The sequence below is a fragment of the Podarcis gaigeae genome, assembly GCF_964106915.1.
Source record: "Podarcis gaigeae genome assembly, chromosome: 16".
Classification (NCBI taxonomy): domain Eukaryota; kingdom Metazoa; phylum Chordata; class Lepidosauria; order Squamata; family Lacertidae; genus Podarcis; species Podarcis gaigeae.
The window spans coordinates 12,434,704-12,452,286 of NC_139693.1; the positions used below are offsets into that span (position 1 = coordinate 12,434,704).

Consider the following 17,583-nt stretch of genomic DNA (forward strand, 5'->3'; position numbering starts at 1 on the left):
CTCCTTCCTGTCCCAGTGTAAAATTTCTTCAGGACTGCCTTCTGGCCTAGAAAAGAGAGAAGGAAGGTACTTTACAACTGCCAAGTACAGCACAGCCACCAGTCTGACTCTCAATAGGAGTATCTCCCCACCCCACCCCCCACAAGCTCCAGCTCCCCACTTGTTTTTGAAGGTGGGGGGACTGCCTGATGTGCCTACCTGCTCACCTTTTCGTCACAGCACTGAGGTGAAGGCTCTCAATATAGGGGGGTGGTAATGATGGTCAAGGGTTTTTCAAAGACCCCTCCATTTGCTCTCTTCTCCAGCTTTGGGCCTCTCAGCCACTTCTCTCTTTACGGGAGCATACCTGACACTCTAGGCTTGGATGCAACACACTTATTTGCTTTTGAGTCTAGGTGAACAGAGAGGGGTGCTCTTGAACAGCACATGGGGATTGGGGTGGGGTGAGGTGAGGACTTGCAATACTTACACAATGAAAGTGGAAACCTCTTCAGTTTTCTCAGCCTACATGAATGACTTGCTCTGGAAGAGCAGCTAGGAGATTGGCACCACTGGAGATCACCCTCTGTGCCTTCTTGAACTCATTTGTTTGATTCTTTCCCCCAACACACAGGCAGCTTCCACCAATTTGTTCTCTGGTTCTAGAGTCACATGATTCATACTCCCCCTCCATTTCAACCCATTAACCTGGCTCTCACAACTGAGGCCATGTGCAGATGGGTCAGAACTTTCATAAGAGGAAGTGGAATGGAATACCAAGTCTTCCACATCCCTGTTCCTTTGGCCTGCTAGAGCACCGTCCCACCCCCAACTCCTTGCTTTCAGCCTGCCGAGCTTCTGTGAGAGCTGCTTGATGGTCTGGAAGATAATCTTGGGTGAGACATCCAGGGCCACTGCTGAACCTTTGAGGGAGGTGAGCAAAGCATCCTTCATACCCTGCACCTCTTCTGAGCAAGAGGAGACATGGGGGGGGGGGGGGAGAAAGAGAATTGTAGAAAAAACCCCTGAATCACAGGAAACACATTATATGCCCAGCACTCTCAGAGAACTCCCAGGAAGTACCAAGATGGGAGGACAGAAAAAGGAGCGATATATCTAGGAGTCAAGCACATGCAGATTAAATCTAAAGAGGTTTTAAGCAAGAACAATCTGCTTCCAGAAGGATCCACAGGGTCCCCTGCTCCTGTCCCATCATCCCCTTGTGATATCTTCCTTTGCACACTGTAGGATCAGGATCAGGAAGGTGGGTTAGTCTGCAGTTGCAGCTTGTCACAATACGAAAGGGTTGGTTTTTTTGCAGATGGGAAGCCATTGACAAGGATGGCGGAGATGACACAAGCCAACTGTGTCCTCTGCCCCCCCCCAAAAAAAAAATCCCAATGGGGAGCTCTCACAGGGACAGGCTTGCCTCTGGCATCTTGTTACCACCCTTGGCCCTATTCCCCCGGCAAAAATGCCCATCACCTATCTGCTTCAACTCTTACCAGAGGGAGGGCAATCTGAGGGCAATCTCAGAGAAGGTACACCTCCCCAATTAGCTATGGCCTCAACAGGCAGTCACAGGCCCACCTTTCTGTGCCATTTTGTGGTGGCTGCCATCCCCTTCCAGGTGGAGGAGAACCCCCTGCATGTTTGCCAGCACCTCAAGGTAGCTCCTTGGAAGGAAGCACCTGCATCTCTGTGGGTGGGTGGGGAGGTGTATGGAAGATAACAAAACAGGACAGAGGGCTTCCTCCCTGATTTTGACCTCCAGCTCAATAACACTGGGACCTTATTCTTAGGCAGGGTGGTGATTGGGAAACATTTTGCTGTGGGGGGGGGGGAGGGGAAAAAGAAAGGCATTGGAGAGTCTAAACCAAAACAGCCACCCCATTGATGTCCAAAATGGGAAGAAGCCAGTAGTGGGGAGGAGGGGTGCCAACAGAGAAGATCTTCCCTCTCTACCTGGTCTTTTCAAAAGGAGAGGAAGGAAATGAGCAGGATACTCCCAGAATGCCTTGCAACCCTGTTGGATCTTCACTGCTTACGGATGTGGGTGTGGGTGACTATCAGCCACTCACCAGAAGTCCCTAATCTCCTGCATATCTTGCTTCTCTGCTCCAGGGTAGGGGAGACTGCACCATCCACCCATCAAGCTTCACCCACACCTCAGCAGCAAGCAGCAGAATAGCAACAAACACGCAATACTGAAAAAGCAGGAAAATGTGGAAGATAAACCCGCACACAGAAAAGTCTGGTTCAAAATCTGATCGGTTTGTGACATAAGCCATGGCCGCCATCTGGAAGCCCACTTGAAGTCCTGGGCTGTTCTCCCAAGACCCCTCAACCCTCTCCTTCCACCTCAGCAGTTTGATCATGAAGGGTACCCTTCGCTACCATCTTCTTCATCTACTCCCTCCTACCGAAAGGGGAAATGGGGTGGTTGGAAACAGCAGGTAAAAACCTTACATCTTCTTTTCAGAATATGTTGAAGCCACCAGCTCATAAATCTGAGGTCCTGGTTCAAAGGTGGAAATGATGAAGAGGACTCACACATTTGAATGGAGAAAAGAAACAAGATGGAGGAAGAGGCAACACGCCAGGGCTGCCTTGTTTAGCTCACAACCTTTAAACAAGGAAACATGGTTTTATGGTCTCCCTTTTCATCTGTAACGGTCCGGTTCATGGGTGATCAAAGTCCTAGCTGGGGATGTCGGGACCGGGGGCAAGATGGTGGGGTGGGAGCCGGAACGGGAGTCCAGGAGTCCGGAAGCCAAGAGGCCGAGGATCAGAGAGCTGGGAGTCAAGAAGCCAAGGGTCCGAGGGTCAGGAAGTAAGGAGTCATGGTCAAGGGTCTGAGGAGTCAAGGAACCAAACGCAGCAAGGTAGGGAACATGCTGCTGCGGCAAAGAGCTGAAGGGAAATGCTGACCTTATATTCCTTCCCAGCTCTTGCTACCAGGTGCTGTGAGTTACCAATCAGCCTCACCTGTGAGGCTGCACCTTGCCTCTTCAGAACAAACTTAGGAAGGCCCCAGTCCTGTTCACAGGGCCTGGCTCCTGCACACACACCTGACATCATCCATGAGCAGGGCTGAACATCTGCTTGTTGTCTGAAGAGCCCAGCACCCTCTTGCTGTGGCATTTTAGTACCAGCCTCACACCCTTTTGCTTCAGGAACACTAGGAGATCCTTGTACAGCAACGTATGCAGGTCTAACAGAAGCACAGATAGTGAGAGAGGTTGTTGTTAACCTGCTTCATGTATCCTGATGAGAACATTGAGTGTGTTTGGCTGCAGAATCAGGCCAAAGGCCCACCTAAGTCAGAGGAACAAGGGAAGCTGCCTATACCACATCAGGCCATTGGCATCCATCTAGTTCAGTACTGTTGACATTGAATGGCAGCATTTATAAGTGCAATCGGTCTGTATGAGTTCATTTTTGTGAAATCTTTTTCTGGCTTCAAAAATAGGGTTAATGAACATTTTCCATGTTTGTGGGATTGACCCCCACAGATGTATAATAATGTATAAACTGAATAATTTTGCAAACCATGGGGAGAGCTCAGTTTGAAACACTTGGTAATATTTGCCGGAGAATCCATCTGGTCCCAGTGATTTACCTGTCCTAAGGTGCTTAATAACATTAGTATTCACTTCCTCAGAATTTGAAGTGACCCTGCAATGCTCAAACCGGATCACAACGTCCCTTGGGAATTCACCTGCTCTGCTTTTCCCAGTTGGGACTGTATGAGTCCCCTCTCAATCCACTGAGGGCAGTGGATTATAAATGGAACCATATCCGCCCCTTCTGCTTTTTGAGGTAAACCACAATGTTTAAGGTTTTCTGTCTGTCTCTGTCTGATTTTTCTTCTAGCTTAAGTGCTAGATCGTCAGTTGCCTTTTGAAGCAGCTGAATTTCAGATTTATTTTCAAGGGCTGTATTCATAGCTTCATTAAATGTTTTGAAGATTTCCTTAAGGTCTCCCAATAGTGAGTCAAATCATCTTTCAAAGAAGACTAGAGCAATTGCCCAGTCTGAGGCTAACGCTTGTCGGATTCAGTTTATGTAAGCGCCTATGACACCCTGTCGCCCTCCATATTGAGAGCAGATTTCCTGCCTTTTTGTTGCCCCAGGCCTCCCTTTGCCATTATAGAGTAGGCCTTGCGTGAGGCCTCAGAACAGATACTATTTTACAGTCTTGCTTTTTGGACCTTGAGCATTACCTTACTGGAGTTGTAAATTTCTGGGTGCCAAGCCACTTTTTAAAGACCACTTGATGCATTTATTGTCCTGTGGCAATCAGAGACATTTTGATTCTTGGCTACCCATGCCCCTGCATTTCATTTCTATCCCACCATTTTCTAAGCAGCTCAAGGTGGTGTATATGGTCCTCTGTCTCAACTGTTTATGTGGATGTGCAAACGCAGGGGGGTCCTCATGAATCATGCGACAGCTTTGGAAGTCAATGGGCAGAAAAAGGCAGCATTTAAAAGAGGGGAAGAGTAGTATAAAGCCAGGAACTCAGGCAGAGGGGGAAAGGGAGGCCATTTAAACTCTGTCACTGGTGGGTTGCTGATCTGTTCCGGAGAGGTGGTGTCCAGGTACTTCAAATAGTTGTCAGGCACTGCTTGTTTTCTACCTGCTTCACTGCCTCTTTTGCATACCAGAGAATCTCTTGGCATTTGTCCCAGGCCTACCCTCAGCAAAGATGGTGCAGCGTGAGAGAGATGGTCTGACAGCTACTAGTGGTTTATTTTTATTTACCAAAAATCTGCAATCTGCTTTTGAAAAACGGTGGTCCCAAAGCGATTCACCACACAAAGCAGAAACGTTGCATTTAAAAGCTCGCATTTAGAACAAACTGGTATTGTAAAATCAGATTTAGAAGCAGGCACAGGAGCCAGACATAATGCAAAAAGATCCTTGTTTGCCGATACAAGAGTTGGTTCCTGAACAACACTTGCACACTACAGGCACAGACCCACAGTGTGCTAATGCAAATGTGTGTGCATATTACATAAACACACAGCATCACCTACTTGCGTGCTGACATTTCACAGTAAGCCATGCTCAAAGCAGGTCACAACATTCAAAAGTTATTTACATAATAACAGTGCACAGTTCATTCAGCCAAGTGGATACTTTGGGGGGTGTCTGTATGTCTCTTTTCTCTACATTGCTTTAAGAGACCCCCCCCCCAAAAAAAACATTATAACTGATTTCATGGAATAAGACCTGCACTCATTAGGTCTGACACTCAGCCATGTCTGTGAAGATTGTGTTTTTGCTAATAAAGAGTTAACTTCAACTTTGTGTGATTTACTGACTGGCACGCTTTCTGACAATAGGTCTGGCCACCTCTCAATATATTTTGGACAAACTCAGCATGAGGGTTCCTGAGGTGGGACTGGCAGTTGTCATTGATGTTTGGACACCAGCCATCATTTTAACTCAATATGGCGGACTGATAAGTCACTTTGGTATGACTTCACCTGTTTTATGGCATAGGTTAGGCCTCGTAAGATATCGTTGCTCAGCATAAGGGTTCCCCAGGATGGGGGCCAGTAGTTTTCATTGATGTTTGGATGCTGGGTGCCATTTTGATTCAAGATGACAGACCCAAATATGACTTTAGCCCTCTTGGGGCATAGGTTCAGCCACCAATCAAGACAGCATCACCAAATTCAGGATAAAGGTTCCTAAGGTGGGGTGGCAGTCTTCATTTACATTTGGATGTTGAGTACCATTTTGATTCAAAATGGCAGACTGAAATATGACTTTGGCATGACTTCCCTTGGTTTTTGGCATGATGAGTCCACACTCACAAATAACACTACTCATTTTAAAAACACTTTTTTGTTTTTGTTCCTACAAATCTGTGGGTGGCACTAGGCACTCCCTGCTAGTGTGTGTATGTGTGTAGGCTTCTAAGCAGAGTCAAATGGAAAGGATGGCGGGGGGAGAAGATTTTAGGGAGAAAGTGTGGGTCTATCTCAGGGGTCAGCAAACGTTTTCAGCAGGGGGCTGGTCCACTGTCCCTCAGACCTTGTGGGGGGGGCGGACTATATATTTTTTTGGGGGGGGGAATGAACTAATTCCTATGCCCCACAAATAACCCAGAGATGCATTTTAAATAAAAGCACACATTCTACTCATGTAAAAACATGCTGATTCCTGGACCATCTGCAGGCCAGATTTGGAAGGCGACTGGGCCGGATCCAGGACCCCGGGCCTTAGTTTGCCTAGCCATGGTCTATCTCCTTATTTATTCCCCCTCCACCCCATTCAGCTTGTATGAACAGGGGAGATGGGGGAACCTGTACTCTTGTCAGGCCCTTTGGGGAAGGGTTGGGAGGTGGGGGTCTCCTGCTCCGCCCCCCATGCCAAAAGTTTCCTTCCCCAACCACCTCTCCCCAGACCATAGCAAGCAGCACCCAGATCAAGCCCTTTTGGTGATAGGGGAGGTCAGGGAAAGCGGGAAAGGGGATATACCTCTTTCTAGCTCTCTTCTCCCCACTGCAGGGGCCACAGGGCCCCGAAAGACCCTGGGGGAGCTTCACACGTGCCCGTTCCGCAGGCGTGGCGGCGGCGCCCTTTGGCGAGCAGGTGACAGGTGGATGGAGGGGGGATGCCTTGACTTTGGCCATCAGCGCTGCTCCTGCGCCCTCTAGTGGCCAACGGGGCTTACTGCAGCCGCTTCGGCCCTGCCTCTTTCCCCGCCTAGCTGCTGCCGGGTTTTGGTTGCCACGGCGACCGCGGCCTACACAGCCGTGCGAGGCCTGAGCTGAGTTGAGGGAGGGGGCTGACCTCGATACTGATATACCGCTGTTACCTCTGAGGCGCGGGGCGGGGTGAGGTGGGGGTGGGAAGAGGGTTCGTCACGTGGCCTTGGCAGGGAGACTCACCTTCTCCAATAAAAGTGGGCGCAGCCTCGCCTTCAAATCCCCCCTCTCAAATCCTGCCCCATCTCCCGTAGGGTCCTTCTTAATAAGTCGCCAGCACCCACTTTGAGGCCCCTCCTGCCCGTTAGGACTCCACCCCACATATCCCCATGGCTGACCGTCAATTGCTCCCTCTTTATCCCGTTTCCAGACCCTCATAGGGACCCCCAACCCACTGCTACAGAAACCCCCTCCCCCGTTCAGCCAAGGAGAGAGCCTTCTGACAGAATTTTGAATCTAACAGATTCCCCCCTCCAGGGATCTCCAACATCTCAAAAAAATCAGTCATAATCTAAGGGCCTTGAAGCCCCCCGCCCCCAGCCCTCACATCTTTCAGCTCTTGTCCCCATTCAGGGACCTTCACCCACCACTTCCTACAATCTCATGATTCGTTTCTTTGTCCTCACAGAGTCCTTTCCAGAGGGAGGGGCGCCATGGGGAAAAAAGGAGAGCGGGGGGCCAAGGACAAGGCTGCAGCCTTGGAAGAAGAAGCCAGGAATGCTGCCAGAAGGGCTGAACATGGGGAAGGTAGGAAGATCTACTCTGCCCCCCCCCCATCTCTCATTCTGCTTTGACTCAGCCACGCTCTAGGGAAGTTTTCAATCTCATGACGATCCTGCGTGGCTGATATATGGTGGCTTGCTGTGTTGAGTTCCACAGTTGAGCATGGATTGCATCCCAGCTCCACTCTACTCTAGCCACTAGCTGCCACCACCCACATACAATCTTAGGATCTGAATGCCAGCTGCTTGGTCTCTCTAAAGCCCTCCTGCGGCTTCTCCCCTTTCTTCACAGAGGAATACCAGTGCACAGGGATCCTGGAGCAGGATTTCTTGGAGCTCTGCACCCGGGCTGGATTCCAAGAGATCCCAAAAGTTACACTGAGGCCACACCCCAATTCTTTTGCTGTCCAGGGTGAGTGGTGCTCGTTCCTCTCAATAACTTCATTGGGCTTTACATCCTCTGTAATATTTCCCCACTTCACAATGAGGCACATGAGTTACAAATACTGGGGTTGGTGGTCAAGAGTTTAAGGCAGTTCATCGGTGCTATCTCCGCAGTCCCCTTGGATGTTGCTACTTCTCTGCGGCACGATCCTGACAACAAACGAGTGCGTCTTTGCTCAAATGCTGAACCTGGTAGCATTTTTCTTACAGTGCCTCAGTTACCAGCATAAGGGCAATCAACTCCATAAAGTATTATAAACATCCCAGGCATCTCCAAGTTGATCTTGGAAAGATTCCTCAGAGCTGCTGTCAGTCAGTAATTGCTAGAGGGACCGATGATCTGAGGCGCTTTAAGGCAGCTTCCTATGTCCCTGTTTAACTCAATCAGAACCATGAGGACTGGAGTTTATTTTTAGAAGAAAAGGAGTATCTCAGTGGCAGAGCATCTGCCTTGCAGAAAGGAAGCCACAGATTCAATCCCCAATGGCACTTCCATGAAGGAAAGTCTTCTGGTCTGAAACCCTGGAGAGAACCATTATTGGTCAGTGAAGCCTGGATTGGGTTAGATGGACCTCAAAGGTCTGACTCAATACAGTTCAGCTTCCTGTGTAAAGATGGCCATCTCCAAAATCCGTTTTCACAGAAGATGAGGCATGCAGTTGATCAGCCTTCCCTCACATGGTGGCCTCCAGATCATGTTGGACTACAAATCCCATCAGCCTCAGCCAGCACACCCTGCGCCTGTCAGCCCCAGCATTGTATGGACATGCTGGCTAGAGCTGATACAAGTTTAACATATGGAGGGCACCACGTTGGCAACAGTCACCTTTCCACTTTGTGGGTGGGTGCAGACAGATGGGAGAGCAAAATTCTACCCTCTTGGGAATGGCCAGACCAAAGAGGCAGCTGCTCGATGGAGAGACATCAGATAAGGTGGAAGAGGCCAGGTAAGATTATCGCTGAGCAGAGAGGAGGCCATGTCTGGTCAATGAATCCAGAAGGGTTTGGTGCTCCGTAGGGTGCCAGTTTAGCTTCCCTCCTGGAACCATGACTTGTTCCTTACGGACCCATGAGAGAAGCTGCCAGGCTCTTTCCTCCTTGTTGCTACCCTGGTGAGCTACCTGACTTGTCTCCACAGAGGAGCCTGACCCACTGGCCGAGAGGGAGGGTCCCTACATCATTGCACAGATCCAGTGCAAGTATGCCTTCTTCCGCCCCACCATCCAGGTGGATTTGGAACATGAGGACCCCAAAACCACTAAGGAGATCTTCATCCGGAGTGAGTGAGGTGGTGTCCCTCTCCCTGGTCCACACAGACCTTCCGTCTCCCCTCTTTGTGCCCCCCTGAGCAGGGTGGGCTGGGGGCTTCAAGGCCAACGAAAGCCCCACCTGCTTTTCTCTGTCAGCAGATTGGAAAATCGAAGACAAGATGCTGGGTATCTTTGCCAAGTGCCTGCCAGCTCTTTCCCACCTCCAATCAATTCGGTGAGTGGCCCGAAATCCTGGGGCAGGGGGCATGGCTTTCAGGCTAGTGGTTCACCCAACATCCTCCTGCAGGCTAAAGGGGAATACTTCTCCTGAATTCCCAAGTTTCATCCACTCTGCTCTCCTTTCAGACTCTGGAAGGTTGGCCTGACAGACGTCACCTTCCTCTCTCTCCTCTCCATTGTGCCAACCTGCTCTACACTCAAGTAAGTCTTGGCTCAGGGCCTGTCAGGCCTCAGCCAGGGTCTCCTCCCCAATGTCAAGTGATGAGACAACAGCCTGGGAGTCCAGAGTCAGACAGGGTGGTTAATCGCAGCAGGCAGGAGCAAGGGCTGAGGCCCAGGCAAGGAGGAGGGCAACACATTTCTCGGACGGATCAACTGGCTGGAAGGCTGGGCTTTTAGGGGCCCAAGTGAGCCAGAATTGTAGGAATGGGGGCCAAGGCTGAGGTGGACTCCTTGGCACTAGGGAGCTTTGGGCAGCCAGATGCCCTGAGATGCTGTTGGGCCCCCACCATCCATGATCCTTGACTGACCATTGGGCCATGCTGGCTGCTGGGGCTGCTAGGAGTTGGAGCCCAACAACAACTGGAGGGCCACAGTTTGAGAAGAGATGGCTTAGCCAGCCAAGGTCACAGGAGATGGCAAATGCTGCTGGCATAGACAGGAAGGTGTTCAGTCTTGACACCTACTTCCCGCCTGCAGAAATGCCCTGGTTACTTGATCCCACAAGCACCATCTTGATTTTTTCTTTTTAAAAATAAGATCAACAGTAGAATAACGGAAAGGGGCAAATGCCTGACAGTGGCTCATGTGCATTGGGTGGGCAGAGAAGGAGAGCATATCCACACCCCTCTTCTCCTTCTGCTTGCAGGACACTGGCCGTGGAGGGAAACCCTATGCGTGAGCGATTGTACCACAAGCTGGTTGCTGAAGAGACCAAGTGAGAACTGAGGGGATGCCTGGGGGGAGATTGGGAGTGGAAGACTGAGCTCTGGGTGTGTCTGGGTGAGGGCGTGCGCATGCATGTGTGCATGGAGGTCTCTTGCCTCTAGCATACACAGAGCCCAAAGGAAGGGACGGACCACAGCTCAGCGGCATAGAATGTCCAAGGCCCAGTACCCGGGGATGAGAAAAGATTCCTGCCTAAAACTCTGTAGAGCCACTCTGCCAGTCAGTCTTTACAGTACTGAGCTAGATGGACCAGTGGTTTGACTTGGCATAAGGCAAGACAGGAGCCATAAAAATATGTGTCCGGTGCAATTGCAGTAATCCAGGCCCTTTCTAGGGCAGCTGGGTGCCCAGTCCTGCTGAGAAGTGGCCTCTCCTTTCTTTCTTTTCCTCTCCTCTCAGCTTGGCCCACATTTCCCTCCGGAACAACGAGATCGATGACGAGGCGGCCTTACTGATTGGGCAGGCGCTTTCTTCTCTCAAGGGCTCAAACAAGAACCTTGCCTCCATCAACCTCAGCTATAACCACATCACGGATGTGGGTGCCGGCTACATCGCCGATGTGAGGAGGCCTGAGGCAGCTCTGCACCTAGGCAGAGGCCAAAGGATTCAGGGCCTACATTCTGCTCTTGGAGGTTCAGGGGAGGGAGGGTGACTTTCTCCGAAGAAAGCCAGGAGTGGGAGCTTCTGGCAAGAGTGCTGTAGGGACAGACTGGGAGGTGGTTTAGAAATAGCATCCCAAGACTGAAGAGATGGGAGAGAGTGGTTTGTCAGGATGGAGGAAAGGCTCTGTGGGAGTGCAGTCCCACTGTCAGTTTACAGCTGACCACTGGCTCTTTGGTGATCCAGTAGCAGTTTGCCCTTTTTCCTTGGTGTGGCTGGAAAAGTCTCTGTTTGTAATTTTGGCGTAGTGAAAGCTCTTTGGTTCTCCTAGCCAGGCATGGCCAAACTTGGCCCCCCAGCTGTTTTGGGATTACAATTCCCATCATCCCTGACCACTGGTCCTGTTAAGCTAGGGGTGATGGGAGTTGTAGTCCCAAAACAGCTTGAGGGCCAAGTTTGGCCATGCCTGTGACCTAGGCAGAAGATGTCATTGGCTAGGGTGCCCTTTTTCCAAGGTAGCTTCCTTTGGCAAAAGGCAACTCGCATATTGGATTGGAATGCAGGAAAACAGGATCAGCAGTTGCTGACTCCCCATTGAAACAGACATGCAACTGTTATACAAGGGCAGCCCTTGTGAGGCAGCTACTGTTTTGAAAAGTCCAGTGGGAAGGCATCCTTCCTCTTCACAACCCATTTGGACTGGCAGTGCTGCCTAGAATCACACTGGTGTACGTAGACACATCCAACAGTGCTCACAGAACAAATTGGGAGTTTGCCCATCAGTATTTGGAAGCCTCAGAGAGTTGCATCCTCGACTTGGCCAGGGTGGTTGCAGTCCTGGGACTGCTCAGCACCCGGGGCCTTCTCTCCCGGAAAATGTGAGCTTGCTCCCCTTCCAGTCCCTTGGCCTCCAGCCACTTAATCCCCCCTGTGCTTTTTCCTCCATGTCTTTCTGGCTCCTCCTGCACAGGGCCTGCGGCTCAATCGTTCGCTGCTTTCCTTGTCGCTGGCGCACAACCAGATCAAAGATGAAGGAGCCCTGAAGCTCGCAGAGGTCAGTCTGGCTGTGGCCCTTCAAGCGGTTCAGGAGGTTCCCCTTTTTGGGAATGGGATGCGTGGGACAGGAGCCCTAATTGACAACATTGCTGCCTCCCTCCCCTCTATAGCAGGCAGGCCTCTGCAGCCAGGGCAAGCAGAACAGCAAGTGGGTCCAGGGAGGAAGGAATATCTCACCATCCCAACAGCCTTGCCCTGCTCACTCCACAGGTTCTTGGCCCATTTGCGCTCACACACATGGAGGTGGTAGAAAGGAGGCGGCTTCTGCTGGAGAAGGAGGTCCAGGAAAGATGTCGCTTGGTAAGCAGGAAGGAGAGAAGTGCCAGAGGAAGTGGGGGGGGGGTGGATGAGTGGGCTCCAGAACCCCCCTCTCTAGGGCCTGAAAGTTTGCAGCAGAAGCTGGCTGTGCCCAGAGCTATTTGGCTTACCTGTGGCATGGCCTCATAGAGAAACTGCCCACCAGCCCTAAATCTCTGGAACTGTTTCCTCTTGTTCTTGCACTTTTTGTTGCTTATTTTAGGATGAACCACAGTTGCTCGTGTAGTGTTTATTATTATTATTAGTAGTAGTAGTAGTTAAATTTTAAAAAGCTGTAAAACTTACCAGAAGTATGGGTGGAGAGGGACCACAAATGGCTGAACCAGCATTCAGTTTGCTAGGATGCATGTCAGTCCTTCCATTTCCAAAGCCAGGCTCCCTCTATGGCTGCACCGCACATTGCAACTCTATCTCCCTTTCCCTCTGAGTCTCCTGCAATAAGTAACAGAGCTTGCGCAGTAGGAGACTACCCTGATCCATCTCTGCTGCCACTGGGCTGGGGAATCAGCACAGGGCCATTTCTGCCAAGAGGTTGCTATTCTTCTGAGCCGACTGTTTCCACTCCTCTCTCTCAAGCCACAGAGACATGCGGAACTGAAAAACGAGCGCCCCTCCAGCCACATGAGCAGCATAGCCCTCGATAAGCTGCAGACAGCCAAGACCACCAAAGCCATCACTAAGAAGAAGGAGAAGGAGAAGGAGAAAGTGAGAGCCCTGGAGCAAGCCAGGAGACAGTCTGAAATGAGGGGATCCTAGGAATGTTGTTTTGAAAGGCCTTGCCCTCACTGTGGTTGAGGGAGGCAGGGGGTAGTGGAGAGATGGGGTTTCCTTCTTGCCGGGAGGCTAATTCTCCTCCTCCTGTTTATCTCCCATGGCTTCTGCCTCTCTACTTCCAGAGGCTAGGCTGGGGACTGTTGGGTGCAAGGACTTTTCTGTGGTGGCTCCCCATTTGCACAGATAGCATCTCAGAGCCAGGGGAAGAGCCTTTGATCCTCCCTAGCCTTGGCTGCTGCTTTTCACTTTTGCTTCCACTGACTCTTCATGTGCTTTGCCAACCTCATTTTCTGCTCTGCTGCTAATTGGTGTGGAAGCCATTTAGCCTGAAAGCCCCCTTGAGGCAGGATACAAATGAACCTATCCTCCTCCTCCTCCTGAATGCTGCACAGTTTCCTCTGCCAGGAGAGGGCCTGCATCCCCCCACCCCCAGTCCTTCCCTTCTACTGTCCCAGCCTCTAAATATAACCCCCTGACAACCATCCCCCCCCCACTTCTGCCGCTCTAATTAGCAAAGTGAAATATAAAACCTTTTCTACTTTCTTACTATCTCTCATTGGTTTTGTTTACTGCTTTGTGTCACCCCTTCTAGTTGTGGAATTCAATTAGTAAGTGAAGGATGGTGGGAGCAGCAAGGCTGGGTTCCCAGTCTAGGATACATCCCCTTCCCCCTCCCCAGTTATCTCAGCCCTGACCCCTTCTTCTTTCCCTTCCCACCAGCACGTTTGGCTGAGGTGTGATTCTGGGTGCGGGGTTGGATTTGAATAGGGTTGCCATATTTCAAAAAGTAAAAACCAGGACACGCCGAACTTTCTTGAGCTTTTTTGATTGACTCGCCTAAGATCCAAGACCAAGTGCCGCCTTTCTGAAATTCCCCCCGGATGTCAATTCCGCCTTTGAAATCCCAGTAATGTTCGGGGAAATCCGAACAAATAGCAGCCCTAGATTTGAACCATTTTTAGAGGGGTGGGGGAAGGGACTATGCACTACCTATTTATTAAAAAAAAACACACAACCCAAACCTTCCCTTCTTTCTAGGAACTTCCTAAGAAGGATGACAAGGGCCAGGCCAGTGCAGCAACGGCTGCACCAGCAACACCAGCAGCTCAGTCCAAGAAGGAAGACTCCAAGCAGGCCAAGAAAGGTGCCCTCTTTACTGCCATTTCCTCCCCCACCCTATGGACTGTTTTCAGGCCTTCACTGGCACTCGCAAGGGCTGTTTGACCACAGCCTTCTTGATTTCCCCCCACAGCGGCTCCTCCTGCCGAACCGAAAGCCGCCCGCGGCAAAGGAGCAAAATCAGGCACCAAAGACAAACGGGCTCAAGTCATAGAAGTGGAGGTGAGGCTCATTCGAGCATCGTCCAGCTCAGCTCTTGACCTGGCTTAGTTCTTCAAGGAGGAAACTGGTAGCCCCAGCCCCTCACCCTTCCTTGACACCAAACAGCCAAACCTCAAGGCAAGGATCCTTCCCCTCCTCCTTCACACAGGGACCATCTGTGGCCCTCCAGATTGTGTGTTTGGAGCCCAAGAGCAATAATGGCCAGTAGCCAGGGGTGGGGGGAGTTTCTTCTCTGCCCCATCCACACACCAGCCCTTCCAGCCTCACATATCCGCACATTCACAGAGTGTAGGAGAGGGCTGGGAAACATCTATGGCCTTCCCAGTGTTGCTGGACTGTAGCTCCCATAACTGTCATCATTCTTGACCGTCGGCCATGCCAGTTCCTGCCAGGAAGCATTGATGACCCCCCCCCCCCATTACTCTAGAGCCAAGGACTTCAACAAGCTGTTGAATGGCTGCCATCTTTCCTACATGGTGCCTTCGCCTCACCAGCCTTTCTGTTTTCCTGGGCAGGTGATAGAGCCCACTGAGATGGTGAATCCGCTGCTGGAGCCAGCAGAGCACAGGGATGGGCAAGTCTTCCTGCCAGGCAACCGGGTCCTCATCTACTTGAACCTCATCCGTACGTCTCCCTTGGAACAGCAGGGCCGGGCTGGGCCAGGCGGGGAGAAGAGAGTGACTCACCTAGCGGCTTTTTGTTGGGAGCCAAGGCCTTTCATGGGGCTCCTGACCAGCTGACCCAGCTGCTGTTGTTTCCTGATTTGTAGATGGCTCTAAGCAGAGCCAAGTGCTTGGCCAGCTGTGCCGGCTCCATACAGTTCCCAAGATGGGCTTGGAGAGGGTGGGGACTGGAGCAAGCACCCTCCGAACGGGGAGGGAGATCCTGAGTTTAGTTCTCTTCTTTTGCTTCGTGCCCAAACTCAGGTAACCAAATCACAGAGAAGGGCTTGCAGGCCTTTCTGGTCGCCTTGGAGCAGCAGAGTGTTAGGGTGGCTCCTGGAGGCAAAGGGCCGATGGGCCTCCTTCGGCTGTCACTGGCGGTGAGTTTGGGGATGGGGATGAGGAAAATAGCTGAGCCTTTGGGGCCTGGTTCTCTTTCCATCTGAAACTTGCACCCTCCCTCCTTTATGGGATTGAGGATGAGCTGGGGAAGCCTTACTGGTACTGCAAGCTTTGCAGATACCTGCCTCCCTCAGTCCCTCACCTGGATCATTTAAAACTGTTTCAGAAAAACAACTATCCAGTGGACAGCAAGACCTATGCCAGGATCCAAGAGCTCATGTGGACACGTGACCCCATTCCCAGGTCAGGGACAGCGGCCAGGGTGGCAGAAGAGGAGATGGGGGCGGCGTAGAGCTTTAGCTGGAGAGCACACAAAAAATCCAGGATGATCCCGCTGGCCTCCTCACAGTGCTCCTTGGATTCAAGCATCACTTGTCATTTGAACGCAGGGAGAGGGAGGAAACTGCTTCCCAACCCAATTCAAGGGAAGTGCAAATAAACCTGATGCTCATCTCCTCACTTAAGGGTGCAGGATCCTGTACTAATTTAGGGAACGATTTCAGGGGGAGGAGTCACTCTGTGGATGAGAGGCAGAGAATTGACATAATGGGACGGCCAAGTCAGAGGGTCGTAGCAATATTTATCCTGCTGATAATGGAATTAGAGAACTCCAAATCCACCATCCCTGCCTGACAATATGCATAAAATCCAGGTTATGGAGTAAATAAGAGGCCTGACCTGCTAGGCTGACAACAGTTGGACTTGGTGACATCTAGGAGAGACCCCCTCCCCCCAAAATGATTGCTTTCTTGTGGCAGGATGGGGCAATCACTGGGGGGTGGGGGATATGGCATGGCCACTAAGACCATGGTAATACCCACCCCAGCCTGCTGCACCCCATCCAACACACTCCACTCATCGCAATATTTTTCCCCTCGCTTGCTGGACACACAGACTCCTCACACACAATGAGACCCCCCCAAAGCCCCCTCTCCCTTTGGGAAAGGGGAGGCTCTCAGAAGAGAGCTGCCCCTTAGAGGAGTTTTGCTACAAAGAGGCTTACCTTCCCCTGTTGGCGAGACCCGTCCAGCCCTCACTTCCCTCTACAGCACGTGCAGAAACCGCCTTCTTGACTGTTGGACCCCCTATTAGTCAATGCGCTAAAGTTGAGACCCATCAGCTACCTTTGCCTGGTTTAGCCGAACAGTGGAAGCTGTTTCCCGGGTTGTGGATCCTGTTGCCTGCAGACGTCTTCTGGGAGCGACAGGGGAGAGCTGAGTGCAGGGTGCAGACCAAAGGTAGACAGACTATCTCAGAAAGAACACAGTGTGTCCTCCACCAGAGTGAATGGTGAGCAATGATTGGCTGAGAGTTTGAAGAGTGGTTTGAATGCTGGGAGGGAGTCGGTTGAGAGTCAGTTAGAGCCTGGAGATCAGAGAGGGAAGAGCTGGGGGTGGATGTGAAGCAGGGTTGGTTAGATGAGTGGCAAAAGAATAGAATAATAGCCATGGTTAGAACTGTAATAAAGGGACAGATAAGATGCTGCGACATTTGAAACTATATACTTGTGAACTCAGGCATCTGGAAGTCCTCATTCAGCTTTCTTTCATAAATCAGTTGTATTTTGCCACATGCCTCTTCCTTGGCTACGTGAGGGTTGTTGACTTGTTCAGATAAAAAATTACCTTATGGTGGCAGTGCAGATCAAGGGGGTGTTTAGTAGAATACACAGAAAAGGCCCAGCTCACCTTTAAAAATTGAAAAGGTGGCACAGTGCCAGAGCGACTCAGAGCAAGGAGGGCTGGCACAACACCAGCCCCCTGCAGTCTCACAGGAAAGGAAGCTCATTTGGAAGAGGGGCAGTGGCACCCCCAGATCCCCCCCTTGCCGGGCCTGTGGCAACCAATCATGGCAGCAGCTTCATTTCACAAAGAGATGCCAACACCACAGCTGCTTCCCACAAGTTGATCAAACTTGGGCATTAATTTATGACAAAAGGAAAAAGCTACACAGACAGGAGAGCAAATTAATTAATATTGATTAATGAATGAAAACCCATTGAAAGGAAGAAAATAATCATTGGCTTTTAGCAGATCGAACAGCAGAAAAGTGCACATGCATACCCAGCAGCTGGTAAAGTTTCTTCCACTTTGTTGGCATCCCCCTGCAAACGAGCCCCCCC

The 17,583-nt window shown here is 51.0% G+C and overlaps 1 protein-coding gene across 7 annotated transcripts; it reads left to right on the top strand.

The window, feature by feature from the left end:
• Positions 1 to 44: 44 nt before the first annotated feature.
• On the top strand, positions 45 to 15,920 carry LRRC71 (leucine rich repeat containing 71). Of its 7 annotated transcripts, none has more exons than XM_083715818.1 (17): positions 45 to 443; positions 2,104 to 3,801; positions 7,333 to 7,451; positions 7,719 to 7,838; positions 9,009 to 9,149; positions 9,280 to 9,355; positions 9,487 to 9,561; positions 10,229 to 10,297; positions 10,708 to 10,867; positions 11,879 to 11,962; positions 12,175 to 12,264; positions 12,859 to 12,987; positions 14,095 to 14,200; positions 14,309 to 14,397; positions 14,913 to 15,021; positions 15,324 to 15,439; positions 15,628 to 15,920. In XM_083715818.1, exons 3-17 carry the CDS (start codon positions 7,358 to 7,360, stop codon positions 15,751 to 15,753), a joined length of 1,584 nt encoding a protein of 527 aa, XP_083571944.1. In that variant the 5' UTR covers positions 45 to 443; positions 2,104 to 3,801; positions 7,333 to 7,357; the 3' UTR covers positions 15,754 to 15,920. The 7 variants fall into 7 exon arrangements, with proteins under 7 accessions (XP_083571944.1, XP_083571945.1, XP_083571943.1 ...); XM_083715819.1 differs by lacking the exon at positions 45 to 443 and adding an exon at positions 1,025 to 1,243; XM_083715817.1 differs by lacking the exons at positions 45 to 443; positions 2,104 to 3,801 and adding an exon at positions 6,644 to 6,770.
• The last annotated feature ends 1,663 nt before the right edge of the window (positions 15,921 to 17,583 follow it).

What these genes read in the sequence shown, in the direction of transcription:
- LRRC71 (XM_083715818.1), top strand. Translation starts at nt 7,358, where the DNA reads ATGGGGAAAAAAGGAGAGCGGGGGGCCAAGGACAAGGCTGCAGCCTTG. An exon ending in CTGGTTGCTGAAGAGACCAA is followed by an intron (nt 10,298 to 10,707) that starts GTGAGAACTGAG and finishes CTCTCCTCTCAG; the next exon opens with CTTGGCCCACATTTCCCTCC. An exon ending in GTGCCGGCTACATCGCCGAT is followed by an intron (nt 10,868 to 11,878) that starts GTGAGGAGGCCT and finishes CCTCCTGCACAG; the next exon opens with GGCCTGCGGCTCAATCGTTC.